Consider the following 19080-nt stretch of genomic DNA (forward strand, 5'->3'; position numbering starts at 1 on the left):
AATTGCTAGGAGTGTTGTTATTGGTTTGCACATAGCTCAACTCTTATGAGGCATAATGGGGTCCGCACAGGAGAGAAACCATATAAATGTCAGGCGTATGGGAAACGTTTTGATGACAGTTCAGAGCTTGTGAGTAATCAGTGTCTCCACACTGGAGAGAAACCATACAAATGCTAGGAGTTTGATATGTGTTTTGGCCAAGTTCCTTTTCTTGTAAAGCATAAAAGAATCCACATGTAGAGGAACACCTGGCTCAGTTTATTTGTTTATTAATAAATTTACAGTATTTCTACAGCACCTTTCTCCTTGAAAAGGACCAAAGGCAACTTGCAACAGTCGAAGACAGTATCAGAGTTTGGAACAATGAGTGTACAAAGTGGTTAACATAATTAGACAGAGCTAAAATATATATAAAGAGGCATCTCAATAAAAGGACATTTTAAAGCTAAGAACTATATGTGAACAAATATTTAAAAGGGAGGGGAAAAGTCATTTTGAAAATTGGAAACCCGGAAAATGGAAAGTAAAATAACAATCCGTCTAAAAATCACATACAGGTAGCTAGATTCCTGAGGGAAGGCTTGCCGGAAGAGGAAGGTCTTTTCCTACTGGCAGAAGGATATCAAAGATGGGGCCATCTCAGCCTCCTGTGGGAGCTAGTTCCAAAGTCTGGGAGCAGCCACAGAGAAGGCCTGCTCCTCTGTCCCCATTTGATACAGTTGTGGGGGGAGGCGGCGGGAAAAACCTCACTTCGTGATCGTATATCCCAGGCCAGCTCATAATGGGAGATAGCTTGTAGGTTAAAACTAGCATAGGCGCATTCAGCAACCCGGCTGCTGTGTTTTGGATCCACTGAAGCTTCCTGACACTTTCCATTATCAGCCCCACATTAAGTCTGTTACAGTAATCCAGATTCTGCCCTATATCTGCTATTCCGTATTATTCTCTGGCTACGGAAAAGAGGCTAGACAGGATACCATATTTTTTGCTCCATAAGAGGCACTTTTCCCTTCAAAACAGTGAGGTGGAAAGTCTGTGCGTCTTCTGAAGAAAATACATTGTGTTTGCTTCCCTCTAGAGGTCAGTCTGAGAATTACACCTTTTTTACAATGCTGATCTGGAAGGATGCTGCCTCAAGTTTGCTGGGACGAAGCAAAATCGTGGTGAGTTAACAGCCCCCCTCCCAGTACTGTACTCATTAGTAGCACTGATACTACAGGGCATCCGTAGCAGCCCTGTAGGACCAGAGCTGCTTACTGGACAGCCGGATCACGTGACTAGCCAGACGCTGGGGGAAGCAGAGAGAGAGAGAGAGGAGAGCTCCATGGACAAAGGGAGAAGACTCGTCCAGGTACCGTAAATAACATAATACAGAGGAATTCCTGGCTGGATTGCTGACTGGTGACATTAAGGGGCACATGAGGCACTGTTGGTGAAAAGTCGGATTTGTTTCAGTTGCTCACTGAGTGAAAGATTTGTCATACTATTCAAAGCAACCCACTCTAATTATATCTTAAACTTGAATTTTTGATACTTTACACTGATGTATTGCGCCTTGGGGTGTCTACTTCACTCCCCTAATGCTGAATATAATTCACAATGTGTTATATAAAGTAACAGACCTCCTCACGTGGGACCATTCTGCCTATAGAGATACCATACAACTTTATTCAGTAGTGGGATTTAAATAAATTAACAACAGGTTCTATGTCCTAATGACCATTTTAACTAAACCGAAAGATATCCCGAAAGGTAGTTTAATAATTCATGCATTAAATACTGCAATAAGAACGGTAAAAGAGGTACAGAAAACTAGATTGTGTTTAAAGGAAGATTTTGGTTAAGCCTCGTTAATAATATAGGAAGGACCAAAGCAAAGTGGCAGATCAACCTTGTCCCATGGGAATCGAACTCCATCCTCTGGCTCTGTAGTCTTTGACCTAAGACCCTGAGCTATCAGACAGCTCTGTTAGTAGAGAGGAGGCCAGACTAGATAGACCTGCTAGCTGGCTGCAAGGAAGGACCCAGGGAGACCCTCTCTAGCCCTGTTCCCACCCAGCCAACCAAACGAGGGGAAGCCCCTAACAAAGGGATGCCATGTGCTCCAGCCAGGCAGGGGACTGAGAACATTAGCAGGCTGACTGCTGTGTTCTGTAGAACCACGTGGCAAGAAACGGCCCAAAAGTGGGGGGGGGGGGCGGGCACGCTAAGACCCAATTACAGCCAAACCCTCTCAATTTGGAAGAAGCACTCTGTCCTGTCGAAACAGCTGATGTCCAAATAAAGCACCTGAACTATAAACCAGCATTTGGGGCTCTTTAGTTGAGAGAAAAGCCACCTGAGGGGGACATGACTGAGACATACAGTATAAAGTTATGCAGGCAATGGATAAAGTGGATAGAGGGAAGCTATTTTCCCTCTTAGGCAATACCAAAACCAAGGGACATCCGCTCCAATTGAGACTTGGGAGAGTGAGAAAAGACAAAATATAATATTTCTTTACCCAGCGTGTTGTTAGTCTATGGACCTCCTTGCCACATGATGTGGTGATAGCATCTGTCCAAGATGTCTCTAATAAGGGATTGGATGGATTCCTGGAAGAAAAGTCCATTGCAGGTTTCAAGCCATGATGGGGATCTATAACCTCCAGGTGTCATGAATTCAGCCAAAGATCTGGAATCTGAGGGGTTAATTACAACTGAGGAAAATGCTGGGCAATCAGAATTGCAGAGAGCTGAATCACCACCAGAGTCTCCTCCTCCAGTAGCCAGAGTGAGGGATAAGCTTCGGTGGAGACTCATGACACGAAGGCCTGAGGCTCACATGAATGTTTCCCATAGGAACATCAATTCAACCAGCCCTGAGATTTAGCAGGATGAAAGATGACTGCTGCTGCTGCTATAAAATCTGCACCCAGAGGCTTGGAAGCTTGTGGAAGCAACACACTCTGGCTCTCATCCACGCTCCTGCTCATCTTTGACCTCTGACTTCTGACTATGTTTTGTGTTTTGGCTTTGACAATTTGGAAACTACTTTGTATCTTCTGGACTTCTGATACTGGACTGGCTTATTGGACTTTTGCCTGCTGAAACCCCTAGGAACGTGACACCTACCTTAAAAGGAAGGTACCTCTAAATGGCAGATGCAGGGGAAAGTGAAACCGGAGACAGGGATCTCGTTCTCTCGTGGACTCCCAGAGGCATCTGGTGAGGCCCCTGTGAGCTACAGGAAGCTGGAAGAAATGGGCCCTTAGCTTGATCCGGCAGGGCTCTTCTTATGTTCTTATGATTTTCAGGGTCACAAGCGGTCAGATGTTTGATGACAGGACGTGTTGTCCTTGTTGAAGGCTTGATCTTTTATTGTTTTATTAAAGGTTTTACTTGGAAGCTAAGCCTGTGAAATTTTTTGAGCCAATTCAGTCTGTTTGACTGGGATTGGTCATCTTTTTCTACTTACAGTACGTTTTTCAGTAATATATTTGACCTCCTCAATATAGGACAAAAAGTTATTTGCATTTACAGTGGGGCCTCGCATAACGAGCGCACCGTTTAACGACGAATCCGCATAGCAATCTATTTTTTAGATCGCTAATGCGATCACATTGCGATATTTTAATGGGCAAAACATCACATTGCGATTATCAGTAAGCGTTTCGCTTACTGATCTTCGCATTGCGATGTTTCTAAAACAGCTGATCGGCAGTTCCAAAATGGCCACCCGGTGCCCAAAATGGCCGCCGCAATCATTTTCGCGCCCTCGGTGAGCTATGGAGGATCTTCGCTGAACTGTGAGTTTGGGCCTCATAGGAAAGCATTAAACGAAGTTTAAATGTTTCTTAGGAATGAAAAGGAGGTTGTGATGCCAAAATATTTTGAAGCCACCAGGTTAAGACGTGGGGCAAGGCCTTGGTCGATCCCATTCTGATCTCTCAAGAACCTTGAAACCGTTCCCTCCCTCTCAGCCTGGCCTCCCTCATGGTTGCTGTTGAAAAGATAAGTGATTTGGAAAAAAAGCTCTGAGCATCTCACAAGAAATGTGAGATATAAAGATAACAAGTATTTATTTATTTATTTATTTATTTATTTGATTTATACCCCGCCTATCTGGTCCGAAAGGACCACTCTAGGCGGCTAACAACCATAAAAATAATATAAAACAACGAAAATGGACATTTCTAAAAAAGGAAAGCACTACATTAAATCATATAACACACAAAGCAAAAAACAAAAACAAAAAAAAGAGGGGGGTCAAGAGGTGTATGATGTAAAGTTAAGTATGGATATGCCTCAGAATCTCTCCTATCCTGCACTTGTACAGTTAAGGCCGTTTATGTCAGACAGAATAAAGGTCACCTCTTCACTCATGGCCTCATGGACAGAAGAAACTGAGGAACTGGTTGCTATTACAAAAATTCTTCTCAAACTAAAAATCACAACACTGGTTTGATGTATAGAAAGAACTAAAGAACAGGATCTCTCCACTCCTAGCCCCATAAATCCAGAGGAGGAATGTATATATATAGACCTTTCCTTTCACAGAGGAAAAAAATACGTATCCTCATAGTATTACCCGTCAAAATGGCACCTTCCTCAATTCCCCAATTGTTTTCTCATCACTGGAGACTTCTTTTGGTGTGAAACGAAGGTTTCTCAGCCATGGGAAAATCAGCCTTAGCAGCGTCTGAGGATCCATGACATACAACAGGAAAATAGAAGAGAAAAGATGGAGGCAAAGATCTCAGTGGGTGAGGTTGGGACTTGGGAGATACAGGATATCACCCTCAGATTTCTTCAATCAAGGATGTGGGCTGTTGGTAGAACATGTAGGGTTTTCTCAGCCTCTTGGAGAAGACAGGGACAAGATCAGGGGGTGGAAAATCCCTGCCAGAACCCACCAAAAGGGATTGCCCCAGGCCACTGCTCCTGCCACGGCTGAAGTGGGCACTGTGCCAATGACAGAAGGAAATCTATCGTTTCCTTAGAAAACTAGGAACACAGGGAAAATGTTGGGTTCAGGCAATGAGCAGGCTGATGGGCTTTGGGGTGATCACCAGATAATAGGATAGCAAAGAGTCTCTTAGCAATAGATTAAGGAAGTCAGCCACACACACAGATGGATGTCTGCCAGCAGGACTCCTGGTGGGCGACTCATCAAGGAAGCAGAATGAGAAGTCTTCTGGCTTCTTCTGGCTCCCTGCCCTCAGGAGACTGTCCTTTTATTAACATTACAAGGTCACAGGTAGTGACAGCATTACAGATAGTAGACTGGGTGCAGATAGGACAATGGTTACATCACGTTATTAGGATTGGTCTGGGGAAAGGCAATTAATTAATCAAGCCCTCTGATTGGCGTAAGGGAAGGCCTCTAATGCAAGCTCTCTATGATAATGAGAAAGAGGAAGAATGGTGGCAACTCCTCCCCTCAAAAGCAGCCACAGGATTCTAGGAGAGTTTTCTCTACACTACAACACCCATGTGACTTAGCAAGCTTGGTTATGGCATCCCACAGGAAAATAACCCTTTTTTAAAAGTGAAAACAGCCTGCCAAATTTTGAGGCGAGGAACACATACCTCAGATCTTATTTTCAAGGATCAGATCAGAAAAATACATGTAATTGGAGCAGAAGAGTCGCAAGCTTAAAAGGGTGATGGGCAGCAAGGATGGACTGCCCATGCCAGACCTCCCAGCAGAAAGTGCTGGGAATCCGTTGCAATCATGAAGATCTGGGTTTGTTTCTTTTTATTATTAAAGGGATTTGGAATTTACCCGTTTCTCTTGGAAAGCTCCAACCAGACTGGTTTTCAATGGAAATGGACAAAGAGGCAAACCGAGAGGCCAGGTGGGAGTTCCTGGTGCTGGAATGGAGCTGGGAAGAAGAAAAAGAGGCTGTGGGTGGGGTGGGGGAAAAATCTCAGTGTTTTCTGGGCAAAGGAGTCCCGGATCCCTTCCCTCGAACGCCGGAGGGAGCCACGGATGCCGGGGCTGGAGAAGCCAAACCTCCGCCTGGTGCCAAGGATGCTTTCTTGGCCCTCTTTCGGAGGCCAGGAAACTTAGGGTTAAACGCACAGAGTTGCTATTCCTAGAAGGGAACCATGGAAGAGGGAGCGGAGCCAGTCCCCATAGAAACGGTCCCATTTGAAAAAGCGTCCCTTCCGGTCCTGTTCTTCCGGACAGAAAGCGGGGCTGCGGCTGCTGGAAAGGCTGCCTGGGATCCGAGGAGCCCCTTGCAAGGAGGAGGGAGGGTGAGTCGAGGTTGGAGGGGGGAGGGAACTGGGGGAGGCCGGAGAGAGGGGAGGGGCGGGAGGGGGAGGGAAGGAGGGAAGGGCCCCCCAACTCCGAGGCCAGCCGAGGGAAGGGAAGCCCCCCCCAAGACCGGGCAGGAGAGGCAGCCGGAGGGGAGCCCCCAAGCAAGGCCTGTTTGCGGCCCAAGCCTTTCTGCTGCCTGAAGGGCCACATCCACCCCCCCTCCTTCCACCTCTCGTGCCCACAAAAGGGCTGATCCTGCACCTTCCGAGCCACTTGCGGGGGGGGAGAAGGTTCCCCTGTTTGGCTCCCTTGGAGGGCGAAAGGGTGGCGCTTGGTGGGCCCCCCATTTAATGGAGGACACCTTCAGCCAACAACTCATTAGATCCCGAAACTCTGGGATCCCCTCGCCTGGGATCCGAGGCTGGTTCCCTCTTGGCTGACCTTCCAGACGGGGATGAAGGCCACCCTCTCCAGGCAGGCTTTCCTTGAGGGACCGACTGGTGGGTCTGAGAGGGTTTCTTTGAAGGGATTCTTATGGCTTTGAAATGTCTTTTTTTTTTTGCCTTTGTTGTTTATTACAATGTTTAATATAGTCTATGTTTTATTTTTAAAAGATCTCTGGATACTTGCTGGTTTTGCTTCTAAATATTCTTTTTAGTGATGTAAATTACCTTGATCCTGTTTAAGGAGATAGGCCGGATAAAATGATTTTAAATAAGTAAATAAATAAAATAATAAATAAATACAGGAGGGAAATTATGAGCTCTCCAGGTAAAGGATTCTGTGTGATGCAGAGTTTGGTCCTCTTCTAGTCAGGAAACTGGACATGCCGCCCAGAGTAAACTTCGGTCTAGATGGGTGTGGTATATATTTAATAAATAAAAATAAAATAAATAAACCCCTAGCTAATGAAATATGCAATAGAACCATAAAGCAAAAGCAAAGCGTGCTGCTTATATACCGCCCCATAGCGCTTCAAGCACTCTCTGGGCGGTTTACAATTTAATTATGCAGGCTACACATTGCCCCCCCAGTAAGCTGGGTACTCATTTTACCGACCTCAGAAGGATAGAAGGCTAACCATCACCTGCTAAAGCATTCTTCTTGAATAAGCAGGGAATATTTTAATGAGATTATTTTTCAAAAAGAATTGAATGAATAAATACACTGCTTTGATTGATGCCTAGCTTTTAAGAGCCAAGCAATGGTGGACTGATGATTTCTTCCACATCAAAAGGAGCTCTGTGCACACTTAATATTAAGACAGCAAAGTATAAGAGAAAGTCAGGGGAAAGTCTTAGGTTTTGGCGGCTTAAGTTAAAGAATGAATCTGAATGGTTAGACAGGGATCAGGGGAAAAGGGAAGATGGCCCCACTTCTCAGTCTCTGACGGTCTAAAGAACATTGGTCTGTCCCTCTCAGGTGAATGGGCAGCCCCACATGCCTTTCTTCCATCTCGGCCTTAGAATCCTTCTGACTTCCCTGCTGGAGATGAGGCTTGGTTGATTTCCCTTTGTAGCGTGGTGTTTTTTTTTTTTTGGTCTGGCAGATGCTCATTTGGGAGGTTATTTGCTTTGCAGAGCTTCAGTCATATTGTGTGTTAAGGAATTTATTTGCTCAGCAGGACGACAGTGGTTCGAGGACTGCATTGGAAGTATTGTCGAGTACAGAGTAAAATGGAAGACCAACACACACCCCTCCCCAGAGCAGGAAGAGACCCAGATGTTATCCAGGTAACAAGCCTTGGGACGTGCTCTGAAAGAACAGTGGAGAAGGTCCTAGATGAGGAGATGCCCAGCTCAGATACGCAGTGCCAGAAATTCAGGAAATTCTCCTACGAGGAGGCTGATGGTCCTCGAGAGGTTTGTACCCGACTCCACCACCTTTGCTGTCAGTGGCTCAAGCCAGAGCAACACACAAAGGCTCAGATCCTGGACCTGGTCATCTTGGAGCAGTTCCTGGCCATCCTCCCCCTGGAGATGTCGAGCTGGGTGAGAGAATGTGGAGCCGAGACCACTTCCCAGGCGGTGTCGCTGGCAGAAGGTTTCCTGGGTCTGAGTCAGGCCGAAGAGAGAAAGCAGGAAGAGCTAGAGGTGAGAGCAATCCATGCCAGGGACTTTGAATCTGAAATGGGGAGCCCATGACCCCTGCACTTGCTCCCTGTTTGAGGCTGTTCTGGTGGAATTTATTCTTTCTGGTCCTTGAAAGGAAGATGTGGGGTCCGTGTTCATTGTATTTTGAAACTGAATAACCGTCCCCAATATTGGGGAGATCCTCTTCCACTTTAAAACAAGGTGCATCCTCCTCATCTGCATAGTTTTCGAAGTAAATTTCAGGTTTACCTCTACCCTTGGCACTGCACTCAATCCAGCCCTGTTGTAGGTGCAATGACACAATATGATGCCTTTTGGTGGGTTCGGGTGGGAATTGTCTTTTTGTATTCCAATGGATCAAGAAAATGTTTGAAGCAATCCTACAAATTTTACCAATTGCCAATATTTTGCTTAGAAAATCTGTGGAAGATGTCCCTTCTCTTCCAAATCCCAGCCTCATCCGCTTAGATCTTTTCCTCTTTCTTTTCTACCTTCTTATTGCATGTCACGGATCCTCAGATGGGAAATCTCTCTGTAAAAAATCAGTCTGATTTCCCCAGAGCAGAGGAACCTCAATTCAACACCAAACAGGATCCTCAGCAACAAGAGATCAGTCAAGGGAACGAAGAAGGTGTCAGCTTTATAGGTAAGGTTTTGTGCTAGAAAGTTGTGTGTTTTTTAATGTGGGAAAGGAAAGACGGGCCTATGTTTTCTCCCTGACTTTTTAGCTGGGGATGGAGTGATATTCTTCTTTTGTTCTTTCTTTATTTCAAACGAAGCCCCTTTAGTTTTTCAGTTTTCCGGGACCTATTATATAGCAGCCATTTCCTTTGTTTCTGTCCAGGAGACCATGTGTGAAAAGATGCATTTTTCCCATCTGAAACAGAAAACCTCTCAAGTGTAAATTTCGGATTCGGAGAGTGGTTCCGGTTCTGATAGGGTGTGGTAGTAGCATCTCTCTTTGTTGCTCCGTCACTCCTTATTTTTATCTAATTCCCTTTTTATATAGTGTTTATAGCTCAACAGTTTGGTCTAACTCCTTTCCATGTGGATTTTATGTCATTTTTATATAGAGCCTTTTGGTCAAACTCCAGCTGTGATTCTGACTGATGTTGAGATCATGGTTTCTGACATTAATACGTAGGCGTTGCCGTAAGAGGTCCAAAGAATTCATCATTTTAATCAAGAAATGCTTTTTAATCTGATCAGGGAAAGAGACACCATATAAATCGTCTATCCCTGGATTGAACTCCCAGCATGAAGAGAAAAGGTTCTAAAACATAGGAAAGGGGAGTTCAACAACAGCAGGGAGACAAATATGTGAGTCTGCAAGAAGGCAATAGGAAGGAGACACCCAGGAAGACCTCAAAGGCCAGGGTGTCTGAATCGAAAGATGCACTGAATGAGACAGGTGTGTCTGTTGTACGTAAGTGTTTTTGAGAACTGTGCTCCCCCTCTGCCACTGTGTCTTTGCAGCCCAGATGATGCTAAAAGCATTCAAGGGAAAGAAAACCATAGCACGCATTCAATTGATCTGGACACTACTGGCAGTGTTTGGGGGAAATCTCCATCTGGAACCCCACCTCCCAGTGCTATCGAATTGGTAGAGACTGATCCCCAGCCGCCAATGGAGTGGGCAAAAGATCCCACAGAACCCTTGGATCCTGATGAGAGTAACCTCTTCGACTGTCTCTTTACTTTAAGAAGTACAAAATGCCCTAAATAACAGTTTTGAGGTTTTAAAGGGCCACCTGATAGAAATAAGGGCAAGGAAGGGAGGATTAAATGACCACGAGAAACTTCACTGGGACAGAGAACGCTTAGACACAATAAATCTAAGAACGAGGAAGCTGCTGGTTCAGAACCTCAGAGTAGAAATATAGAGGCTCGGGGGAACAGATTTCCAACTTCCTGCTTGTTTACCCAATGTGAACAAACCAAGTAGTTTTCTTAGAGAGTGTTACCGCCCGCCTCAACCCTGCTGTGGGAAAGAAAACATTCACCTCAGATTCATCTGCTTCTGAATGACAATCCAGCAACAAGATCTCTCGATGACATTTTTTTCCTGGAACATTACGGGCTCTTGAGGGAAGGTGGTGGACCCCTCTTTTCAAAGCTTTATCAGGGAATACGACACAGGACTCCGCCAGGAGACCTGCGAGAAGGAAGAATGGGAGCTAAACGGTTTTGTAAGCTATCCATCAAAAGCCGATTCCAGCTCCAGAGGAGGTCGCTCTAAGGGAGGCCTTGGCATCCTGATTTCTAATAAATTTGGAGCCATCCATATCAACTTAGTTCTGAATATATCCTAAGGCAATATTCATTATAGCAGAGGATTTCAATGTACACTTAGGTGCTAATGAGGAAAGTTTATATACCACTTTCATTGGGTTATTAGATTCAGATGATTATATATTGGGCGTAAGTTGTCGACAATCCAAAGATAAAATATGGAATTATGCAGGATATTGCTTTACTGAGTTCAGAAAAAAGAGGGATCTCCTAATATTAAATGGCTTTGTGAAGCGAGACGGTTCTGGAGAATGTATTCATTTCAGTAAGAGGGGTGGCAGTGTGATCTACATAGCAATCTTGCATTCTGCATTTTAATATATTGCCCAATTTGAAATTGATTACGTATTACAGAAAGTGATCATTTGTGTCTGGCACTGACACTAATACACCCTCCTTGATTTGAATTACAATTGTACTCCAACAAAAATTTAGAAGTGATACAAGGAAATCTGCAACTGGTATCCGAAGGCCTTAGGAATTCACCTCAACAGATGGGAAACCTTGACATCTGAGCATTCAGCCCGGAGGCAAGCGGTGCATCACAACCTCTCCCATTTTGAAGAGACCCTTGTCCAGAATGTTGAGGCAAGGAGGCAGTCCCAAAATCAGGAAAAACCAGGGAGCTGGACAGGGGACAGAGTGTATTTGTCTTCTGTGTGGAAGGGATTGTCACTCTCGAATTGGCCTCCTCAGCCACACTAGACGCTGTTCCAGGACCTCTGTTCAGAGCACATTACCATAGTCTCTCTAGACTGAAGGATGCTTTCGTTTATTTATCTTTCTAAGACGTATGGCTAATGTAAATAAAATGATGTTTCACATCACCTTCAAATAAAAAAGAGGTTCCTAATCAGGCAGTAGTCCCCCTGTCAGGTTGCAGCACCCCAGTGCTTTAACCCCTTCTTCAGCTCTCGCACAAAAAATCTCCAGACCTCGTAACCTTGAGGGATCAGAAAAGAAGTTGGCTCTTCCAGGGTAGACATAGCTTTCCACAAGGAAAAATACATTTAGGATCAGAGAGATACTGAAACACATCGGTATACAGTCGTGCCCCGCTTAACGATTACCCCGTATAACGATGAATCCGCTTCATGATGATGTTTTTGCAATCGCAGTTGCGATCGCAAAACAATGTTTTAAATGGGTTTTTTTCGCTTTGCAAAGATCCGTTCCCTGCTTCGGGAACCGATTCTTCGCATTACGACAATCAAAACAGCTGATTGTTGGGTTTTCAAAATGGGGTGCTCAGTATGGCTCCCCGCTGTGTTTCTGGACGGATTCCTCGCTATACAGCCACTGCAAATGGCTGCCCCAGTGGAGGGTCTTTGCTGGATGGTGAGTTTTTAGCCCATTGGAATGCATCAACTGGGTTTTAATACGTTTCAATGGGATTTTTTATTTCGCTTTACGACATTTTCCCTCTATAGCGATTTCGCTGGAACGAATTAACATCATTTAGCGAGGCACCACTGTATAGCCTTGCATGCTTCAATGAGTGTACTCGTTTTTCTGTTATTTATCCTATACACCTTTTGAGATGCCAGTCTCTCTTTTCCTCTACTCTCTACAGCTAATGTTTGAAGAATTGAGCTTAATAGTTAGGAAGAAGGTAGGAATCACGGGGTGGAGAGGGGGAAAGAAACACAGAGGAAGGCAATTACTTCAGGGCAGGTGGAGAGACACAAAGAACACCCCCACCAGATTTTCCATTCATTTTCTACAGTGTGGGTTAAACCAAAGCCAGAACTTGGTTTGTTTGGTGGTAATAAATAAATAAAAAGGTGATCCAGAATAAAAAAATTTTTTTTGCACAGCAGTTAAACTCTAGTATCTGGAAAAAAAGGAGAAATCATAACATTTGGTGTTTTTTCATTCTTGGAGAAATTCTTTTACTCAATAAAAAATAAAAAGTCTCAGTCTTCTTCCCTCTTGGAATATCATTCACTCACAGTTTCCTGAAATGGCAGATTTTTTAGTATGTGAATGTGTGCCTTTAACTGCGGTGGGAATCCTCAGGTGCTAAACAAAGACTTTAGTATTTAGTCCATGTTTTTAGGATTATGATCTTCTCTTGAGAGGAGCTTCTAGGACTGGCTCCTCTACTTCTTTCGTCTCTCCCGCAGGGGCCGGAGCGAGGCCAACGACAAGTAGTCCTTCAACTCTTCCTTGCTGTGGAGACGCCGATCTGGTAGGGCAAATGCCTTGCGTATTTCGATTATATACTGTATTTTATGCTTACAATTTATGCCTCTTGGAGTTTCTGTGGTTTCTTTAACTGCTTATTTAATGTACTAATATTATATTTTTGAAACAGAATAGTGTATGACACTTAATGGGGCCGAGAGAATGAGTGAGGGTGTATTGTGTGTCTGGTGTGTGTGTGTGTGTGTGTGTGTGTGTGTGTGTGTAGACTTTGTTTTTGTCTAGAGGGGCAGGGTATAAATCTAAAGTAAAGTGTGTGTATTAGTAAATGAATTCGTAAAAAATCCTAACTGATGAATCCCTGTACATTCAACCACTTTTGCTCTTATTCAGTCTGACATTTTCTTTTTAATGAAATGCTCCATTTGATCAGTGCTTACGTAGAAGGCTGGTATAGTATGGCCTTCTCAGTGTGATAAATAGCAATACCTACCCATCCGTTTCCATGCCCAATTCAAAGTCCTGTTTATTACCCTATAAAACTCTAGACGGCAACCTGAAGGACTGTCTCTCCCCATGTGAGCCTCCTCGGCTCTTAAGAGCCTCACAGGGGACCCACCTCTGGGCCATCACAGGTACACCTGATGGGGACACGAGAAAGGGCCTTCTCTGTGGCAGCTCCAGTTTACTCAGGAGATAGAGTTGTCCCATCCTTTACTCCCTCCACCAACAGCTTCAGACTAGCTTTTAGTAGCTGAGTCTTGAATGCTGGTTTTTACCTAGTAAGTTTGTTTTTAAGGTTGTAAATCGTTTTAATTCTTTAATATATTTTAAATCATAGTTAATTCCTTTTTAATGTATAATTTATGCTGTTTTAAACTCTAAATTATTCCCATGGTGAGCTGCCTTGAGTCCCTTCCTTGGGAGGAAGGCAGCCCACAAGTAGTGGGTTGTTTGAGGTTTTCCAAAAGTGAAGGTGGAGACACCAGGAATTACTTTCCCATCTCTCATCCCAAAGCCCGGATTATTCTAGCATCCTGTTGCTGACAGAGGGTCCCTGGTTGCCTCAAGGAAGCTGACAAGGAGGGACGGTGGGTCACCAGTAGCTCTTTCCCTCCCCCTGTTCTTTCCCAGCAACTGAGGTTTGGAGGCCTCTCTTCCTGAAGGGAACACGTGGCCAAAGTGATTGGTAGCCATTAATTGGTGGATTCCTACCATATGAGATCCACCAACTTCTCTTCAGTTGTTCCTTGGGATTGAGGAGGTTATCTTTGTTAATCTAATGAAGAAGGCCTTCTTTCTTTTCCATTTTTAGGGTCCAGTGACCTTTGAGGAGGTGGCCGTGCACTTCACCCAGGAGGAGTGGGCACTGCTGGATCCTGACCAGAGGGCCCTCCACCAGGAGGTCATGGAGGAGAACTGGCAAACGGTATCCTCTCTTGGTAAGGCTCTCTTGTCTGGTTGATGCAAATCTCCATCATTACCAGTGCAATAACGACAACAGTAGTGTTTCCATACTAGAATGGTGCCCCAAATCACTATACCCACTGTGATACTGGCAAATTTGTTGCTGTAGTGATCGCATGGAAAATAACAGTGAAGTCATCAAAATAACAGGCAAATAACAGTAAAGCATATTAAGCTAAAACAAAACCTGTATTAAGATTTTAAAGTCCTCATACAGTACTAATGTATTATAGTACTCCGGGAGGCAGAGGAAGACAGGAAGGCCTGGCGTGCTCTGGTCCGTGGGGTCACAAAGAGTCGGACACGACTAAACGACAAAACAACAACAACAACAATTATACAGTGGTGCCTCGCTTGATGATGATAATCCGTTCCACTGAAGTCACTGTTTAGCGAAATCATTGTCTAGCGAAAAGCATTTCCCCATTGGAATGCATTGAAACCTGTTCAATGTGTTCCAATGGGGAAGAATCGTCATTGTCTAGCGAAGATCAGTCATAGGAAAGCCGCTTTGCAAACCACCGATCAGCTGTTTAAATCGCTGTCTTGTGAAGCTTAGGTCCCAAAAACACCTGTTTGCCAGCACGGAGGGAGCTGTCAAAATCGTCGTCTAGTGAAAATCAGTTTGCGAAGCAGGGACCAAACATTGTCCAGCGAAATTCCCCCATAGAAATCTGTTTTGTGAATTGGTATAGCAATTTAAAAAAGCCAATGTCTAGCGAAAAAACTACAACAACAACAACAACAGTCTTTATTTGCAATCTCTGACCCATTAAAATACATACATATAATATTTATATGTATGAGGAAGCAATTAAAACATTACAGGATAGTTAAAACAGTATAAAAAGGTTATAAAAATATTAATATTGTATACAATCAGACACTCTTAATTTTGCGGTCACCGACTCAATAAAATACATACATATAATATTTATAATAAGAGGGAGCAGTTAAAACATTTCAATGCAGTTAAAACAGAATAAAATCATAAGATAGATTACCCAAACATTGCTTTTGTATTAATATTATATGCAATCAATCAATCTTAATTCTGAAAACTCTGACCCATTAAAATACTTTCATATTTAAAATAGATAGGAGCAATTAAAACAATTATTCATGTTTAAAATAGATAGAAGCAATTAAAACATTTCAAAACAGCTAAAACGATAAAATTGATAAAATAGATTACCCATATATTGGTTTTTTTAATTTTTGTTTTTAATTTTTATGACAGGGTTAGGTAGAGGTCAAGATCGTTTTACGTATTCTTTGAGCAGAGAGAAGGAATTTGGCCACTGATTTGGTGGGTAACTTGTTAGTGTCGCTTAATAAATATTTTGTGTACCAAATCAGAGTCCTACCTGGGAAGATATTCATTATGGGCTTGAGGAATTTGATATGCTCATTTCTATAAAAATCACATTCCAAAAGGACATGCTTCAAAGTTTCTATTTCTCTATCCTTACAGGGGCACAATCTTTTTTCGTAAGGGGTGCCAGAGTACCGCGCATCAAAAATTGCGGATTGGAGACAGTTAAATCGGGCTCTTGAAAAAAACTTGCCTGTATTTTGGGATAGTCAATTTCTCTAAATACCTAGCACTTTCGGAGAAATTATAGTTCAGGCCAAGGTGCAAGATAGAGCACGTTTTACGAGCCATTGCAGTGGAATACTGGAAATCAATGTCCCTGATCTGCTTTTCTAAGATAGAGTTGGCTGCCTTGGGTTCCTGGGCATAGAGAAAGTCCAAAGAGAGCCCTAATAGATGCAGTTTGGCTGGAAAAGCTTTAAGCCAAGAGCTGTTATAGACATCTTTCTGTAGTAGGTCGAGGTATCCCATAGATGGATCAGCATGTATTACTTTGTTCCAAAATCTGAAAGCAGTGAGCCACGCACTGCATTCTAGTGATGTTAGTCCAGTCTCTAATCGTAAGGCAGCTGCAGAAAGGATCTTAGAAAATTTGAGAGCACACTCTCTATACATGTGTGAAATCCTAGGATCCAAGTTGGTATGCCATATAGCAGCTGGGGCAGAATCTTGAGCTTAAAAACTTGGATGGCAGCTGGTATAAATTGTCCCCCTTTAGTAAAGAAAAAACGCATGATGGTTTTCTGCATGTTCTGGGTTGCTTGGATTATGGTCCGTCTATGGGCAGCCCAGGAAAGTTTATAATGGAATGCAATACCTAGGTACTTTATCTGTTTTACTTGCTCAATACATGAACCGTTAATTGTCCGTTTTCTAGGTATTACAGAATGAGTGAAAACCATGATTTTTGTTTTAACAAAATTTATGACCAATTGATTGTTCTCACAGTAAATCATAAATGTGTGGATCAGCTGTTTAAGTCCAATTCTCGATAGGGACAGAAGAACTGCATCATCTGCGTAGAGCAGTAGGGGGCTTTCGGTCTCTGCTAATCTGGGAGGATGGAAGTCTGTTCCAAGACACCACCCAAGCAGATCATTTAAATACAGGTTGAATAGTGTGGGAGCTAATATACAGCCCTGTCGAACCCCTTTATTAACCTGAATAGGTTTTGTCAGGTTTCCTTCTGTTCCACATATAACACGGAGTGTGGTGCCCTGATAAAGACATTTAATAAGATACAAAAGTCTCTTCTCTATAGAGGTTTTGTATAATTTTGACCATAAAATGTCTCTTGGGAAAGAATCAAAGGCTGATTTTAGGTTTATGAATGCAGTATAGAGCCCATTTCCTCAAGATGACTCAAAACCATACAGTGATCAATTGATGATCTACCCTTTCTAAATCCTGCCTGTTCCTTCCCCAAGATATTTTCCTCCTCTATCCAGGCGAGGAGTCTTTGATTTAAGTGATTAGAATACAATTTGCCCAGCACAGAAAGCAGACTGATTGGTCTGTAGTTAAAAAAGCCAGTGTCTAGCAAAAAAACTTTCATGCAGAGTAACTGTTTAGTGAGGCACCACTGTACTTGAAAGACGGACAATTTAGTCTTTCCATTAGAGATTTCTTGCCTCAATATCCACGTGTTCAGAACCCCCCTTTTTTTCATCTCTAGATTTGTTCATCTCTCTAGTTCAGCCTTTTTTACATTTGTTGTCATTTCCTGCAGATGAATGGAGGGAGAAAACTGTATGCCCCAGATATGAAAAGATGTGTACACAGAAATTAGAGGTTGCAGGACATCCGAGAACCCACACAAAAGAAACCTGTACCCAAGAGAAGCCATACAAATGCATCATGTGTGGAAAATATTTTCCTCTGATGTTATCACGAATGGTTCACAGAAGGGTCTGCACTGAAAAGAATATCTTTTTGAGCAAAATGTCTGGAAAATGTTTAAACTGCAAGGAACGCTTTCTGAGCCATCGAAGAGTTTACCCAAGAGAAAAACTGTACAAATGGCAAGTGTGTAGGCAATATATTGTTCATGATTCAAACTTTAAGAACCAGAAGATAATTCACACAGGAGAGACACTGCACAAATGCCAGGAATGTGGGAAATCGTTTGCGCAGAATTCACAGCTTCTGAGTCATATGAAGTTCCATACTGGAGAGAAACTATACAAGTGTGAGGACTGTGGAAAATGTTTTGCTTGGAATTCACAACTTGTGAGACATATGCGAATTCACACAAGACAGAAACCATACAAATGCCAGGACTGTGGGAAATGTTTTCTTTGGAATTCACACCTTGTGAATCATATGAGTATCCATACTGGAGAGAAAACCTACAAATGCCTGGAGTGTGGGAAATGTTTTGCTCGGAATTCACAGCTTGTGAGACATATGCGGGTTCACACAGGAGAGAAACCCTACAAATGCGAGGAGTGCGAGAAATGTTTTGCTTGGAATTCAGACTTTGTGAATCATAAGAGTATCCATACTGGAGAGAAACCATACAAATGCCAGGAGTGTGGGAAATGTTTTGCTTGTAATTCACAGCTTGTGAGTCACATTAGGATCCACAAAGGAGAGAAGCCCTACAAATGCCAGGAGTGTGGGAAATGTTTCGCTCGCAATTCACACCTTGTGACTCATATTAGGATCCACAAAGGAGAGAAACCTTTCAAATGCCAGGAGTGTGGGAAATGTTTTGCACGGAATTCACAGCTAGTGAGTCATATGCGGCTGCACACAGGAGAGAAACCTTACAAATGCCAGGAGTGCGGGCAATGTTTCACTTCGAATTCACCACTTATGAGTCATATTAGAATCCACAAAGGAGAGAAACCCTACAAATGCAGGAATTGTGGGAAATGTTTTGCTCGGAATTCACAGCTTGTGAGACATATGCGGGTTCACACAGGAGAGAAACCCTACAAATGCGAGGAGTGCGGGAAATGTTTTGCACGGAATTCACACCTTGTGTATCATATGAGCATCCACAAAGGAGAGAAACCCTACAAATGCCTGGAGTGTGGGAAATGTTTTGCTTGTAATTCACAGCTTGTGAGTCATATTAGGATCCACAAAGGAGAGAAGCCCTACAAATGCCAGGAGTGTGGGAAATGTTTCACTCAGAATTCACAGCTTGTGAGTCACATGCGCGTTCACACAGGAGAGAAACCATACAAATGCCAGGAATGTGGCAAATGCTTTACTTGGAATTCACAGCTTGTGATTCATATGCGAGTTCACACAGGAGAGAAACCCTACAAATGCCAGGAGTGTGGGAAATGTTTTACTCGGAATTCACACCTTCTGAGACATATGCGAGTTCACACAGGAGAGAAACCCTACAAATGCCAGGAGTGTGGAAAATGTTTCGCTCGCAATTCACACCTTGTGCGTCATATTAGGATCCACAAAGGAGAGAAACACTACGAATGCCAGGAATGTGAT

General features: G+C 43.3%; 1 protein-coding gene across 1 annotated transcript in view; it reads left to right on the forward strand.

Annotated features, from left to right (window-relative positions):
- The window catches only part of LOC110091180 (uncharacterized), a 35785-nt gene that overhangs the window by 13377 nt on the left and 3328 nt on the right, over nt 1–19080 (forward strand). Inside the window, 2 exon segments of the mRNA XM_078388298.1 lie at nt 10–201; nt 17728–19078. Coding sequence (XP_078244424.1) covers nt 10–201; nt 17728–19078 — 1543 coding nt within the window.

The sequence above is a fragment of the Pogona vitticeps genome, chromosome 2 (assembly GCF_051106095.1).
Source record: "Pogona vitticeps strain Pit_001003342236 chromosome 2, PviZW2.1, whole genome shotgun sequence".
NCBI classification, from domain to species: Eukaryota; Metazoa; Chordata; class Lepidosauria; order Squamata; family Agamidae; genus Pogona; species Pogona vitticeps.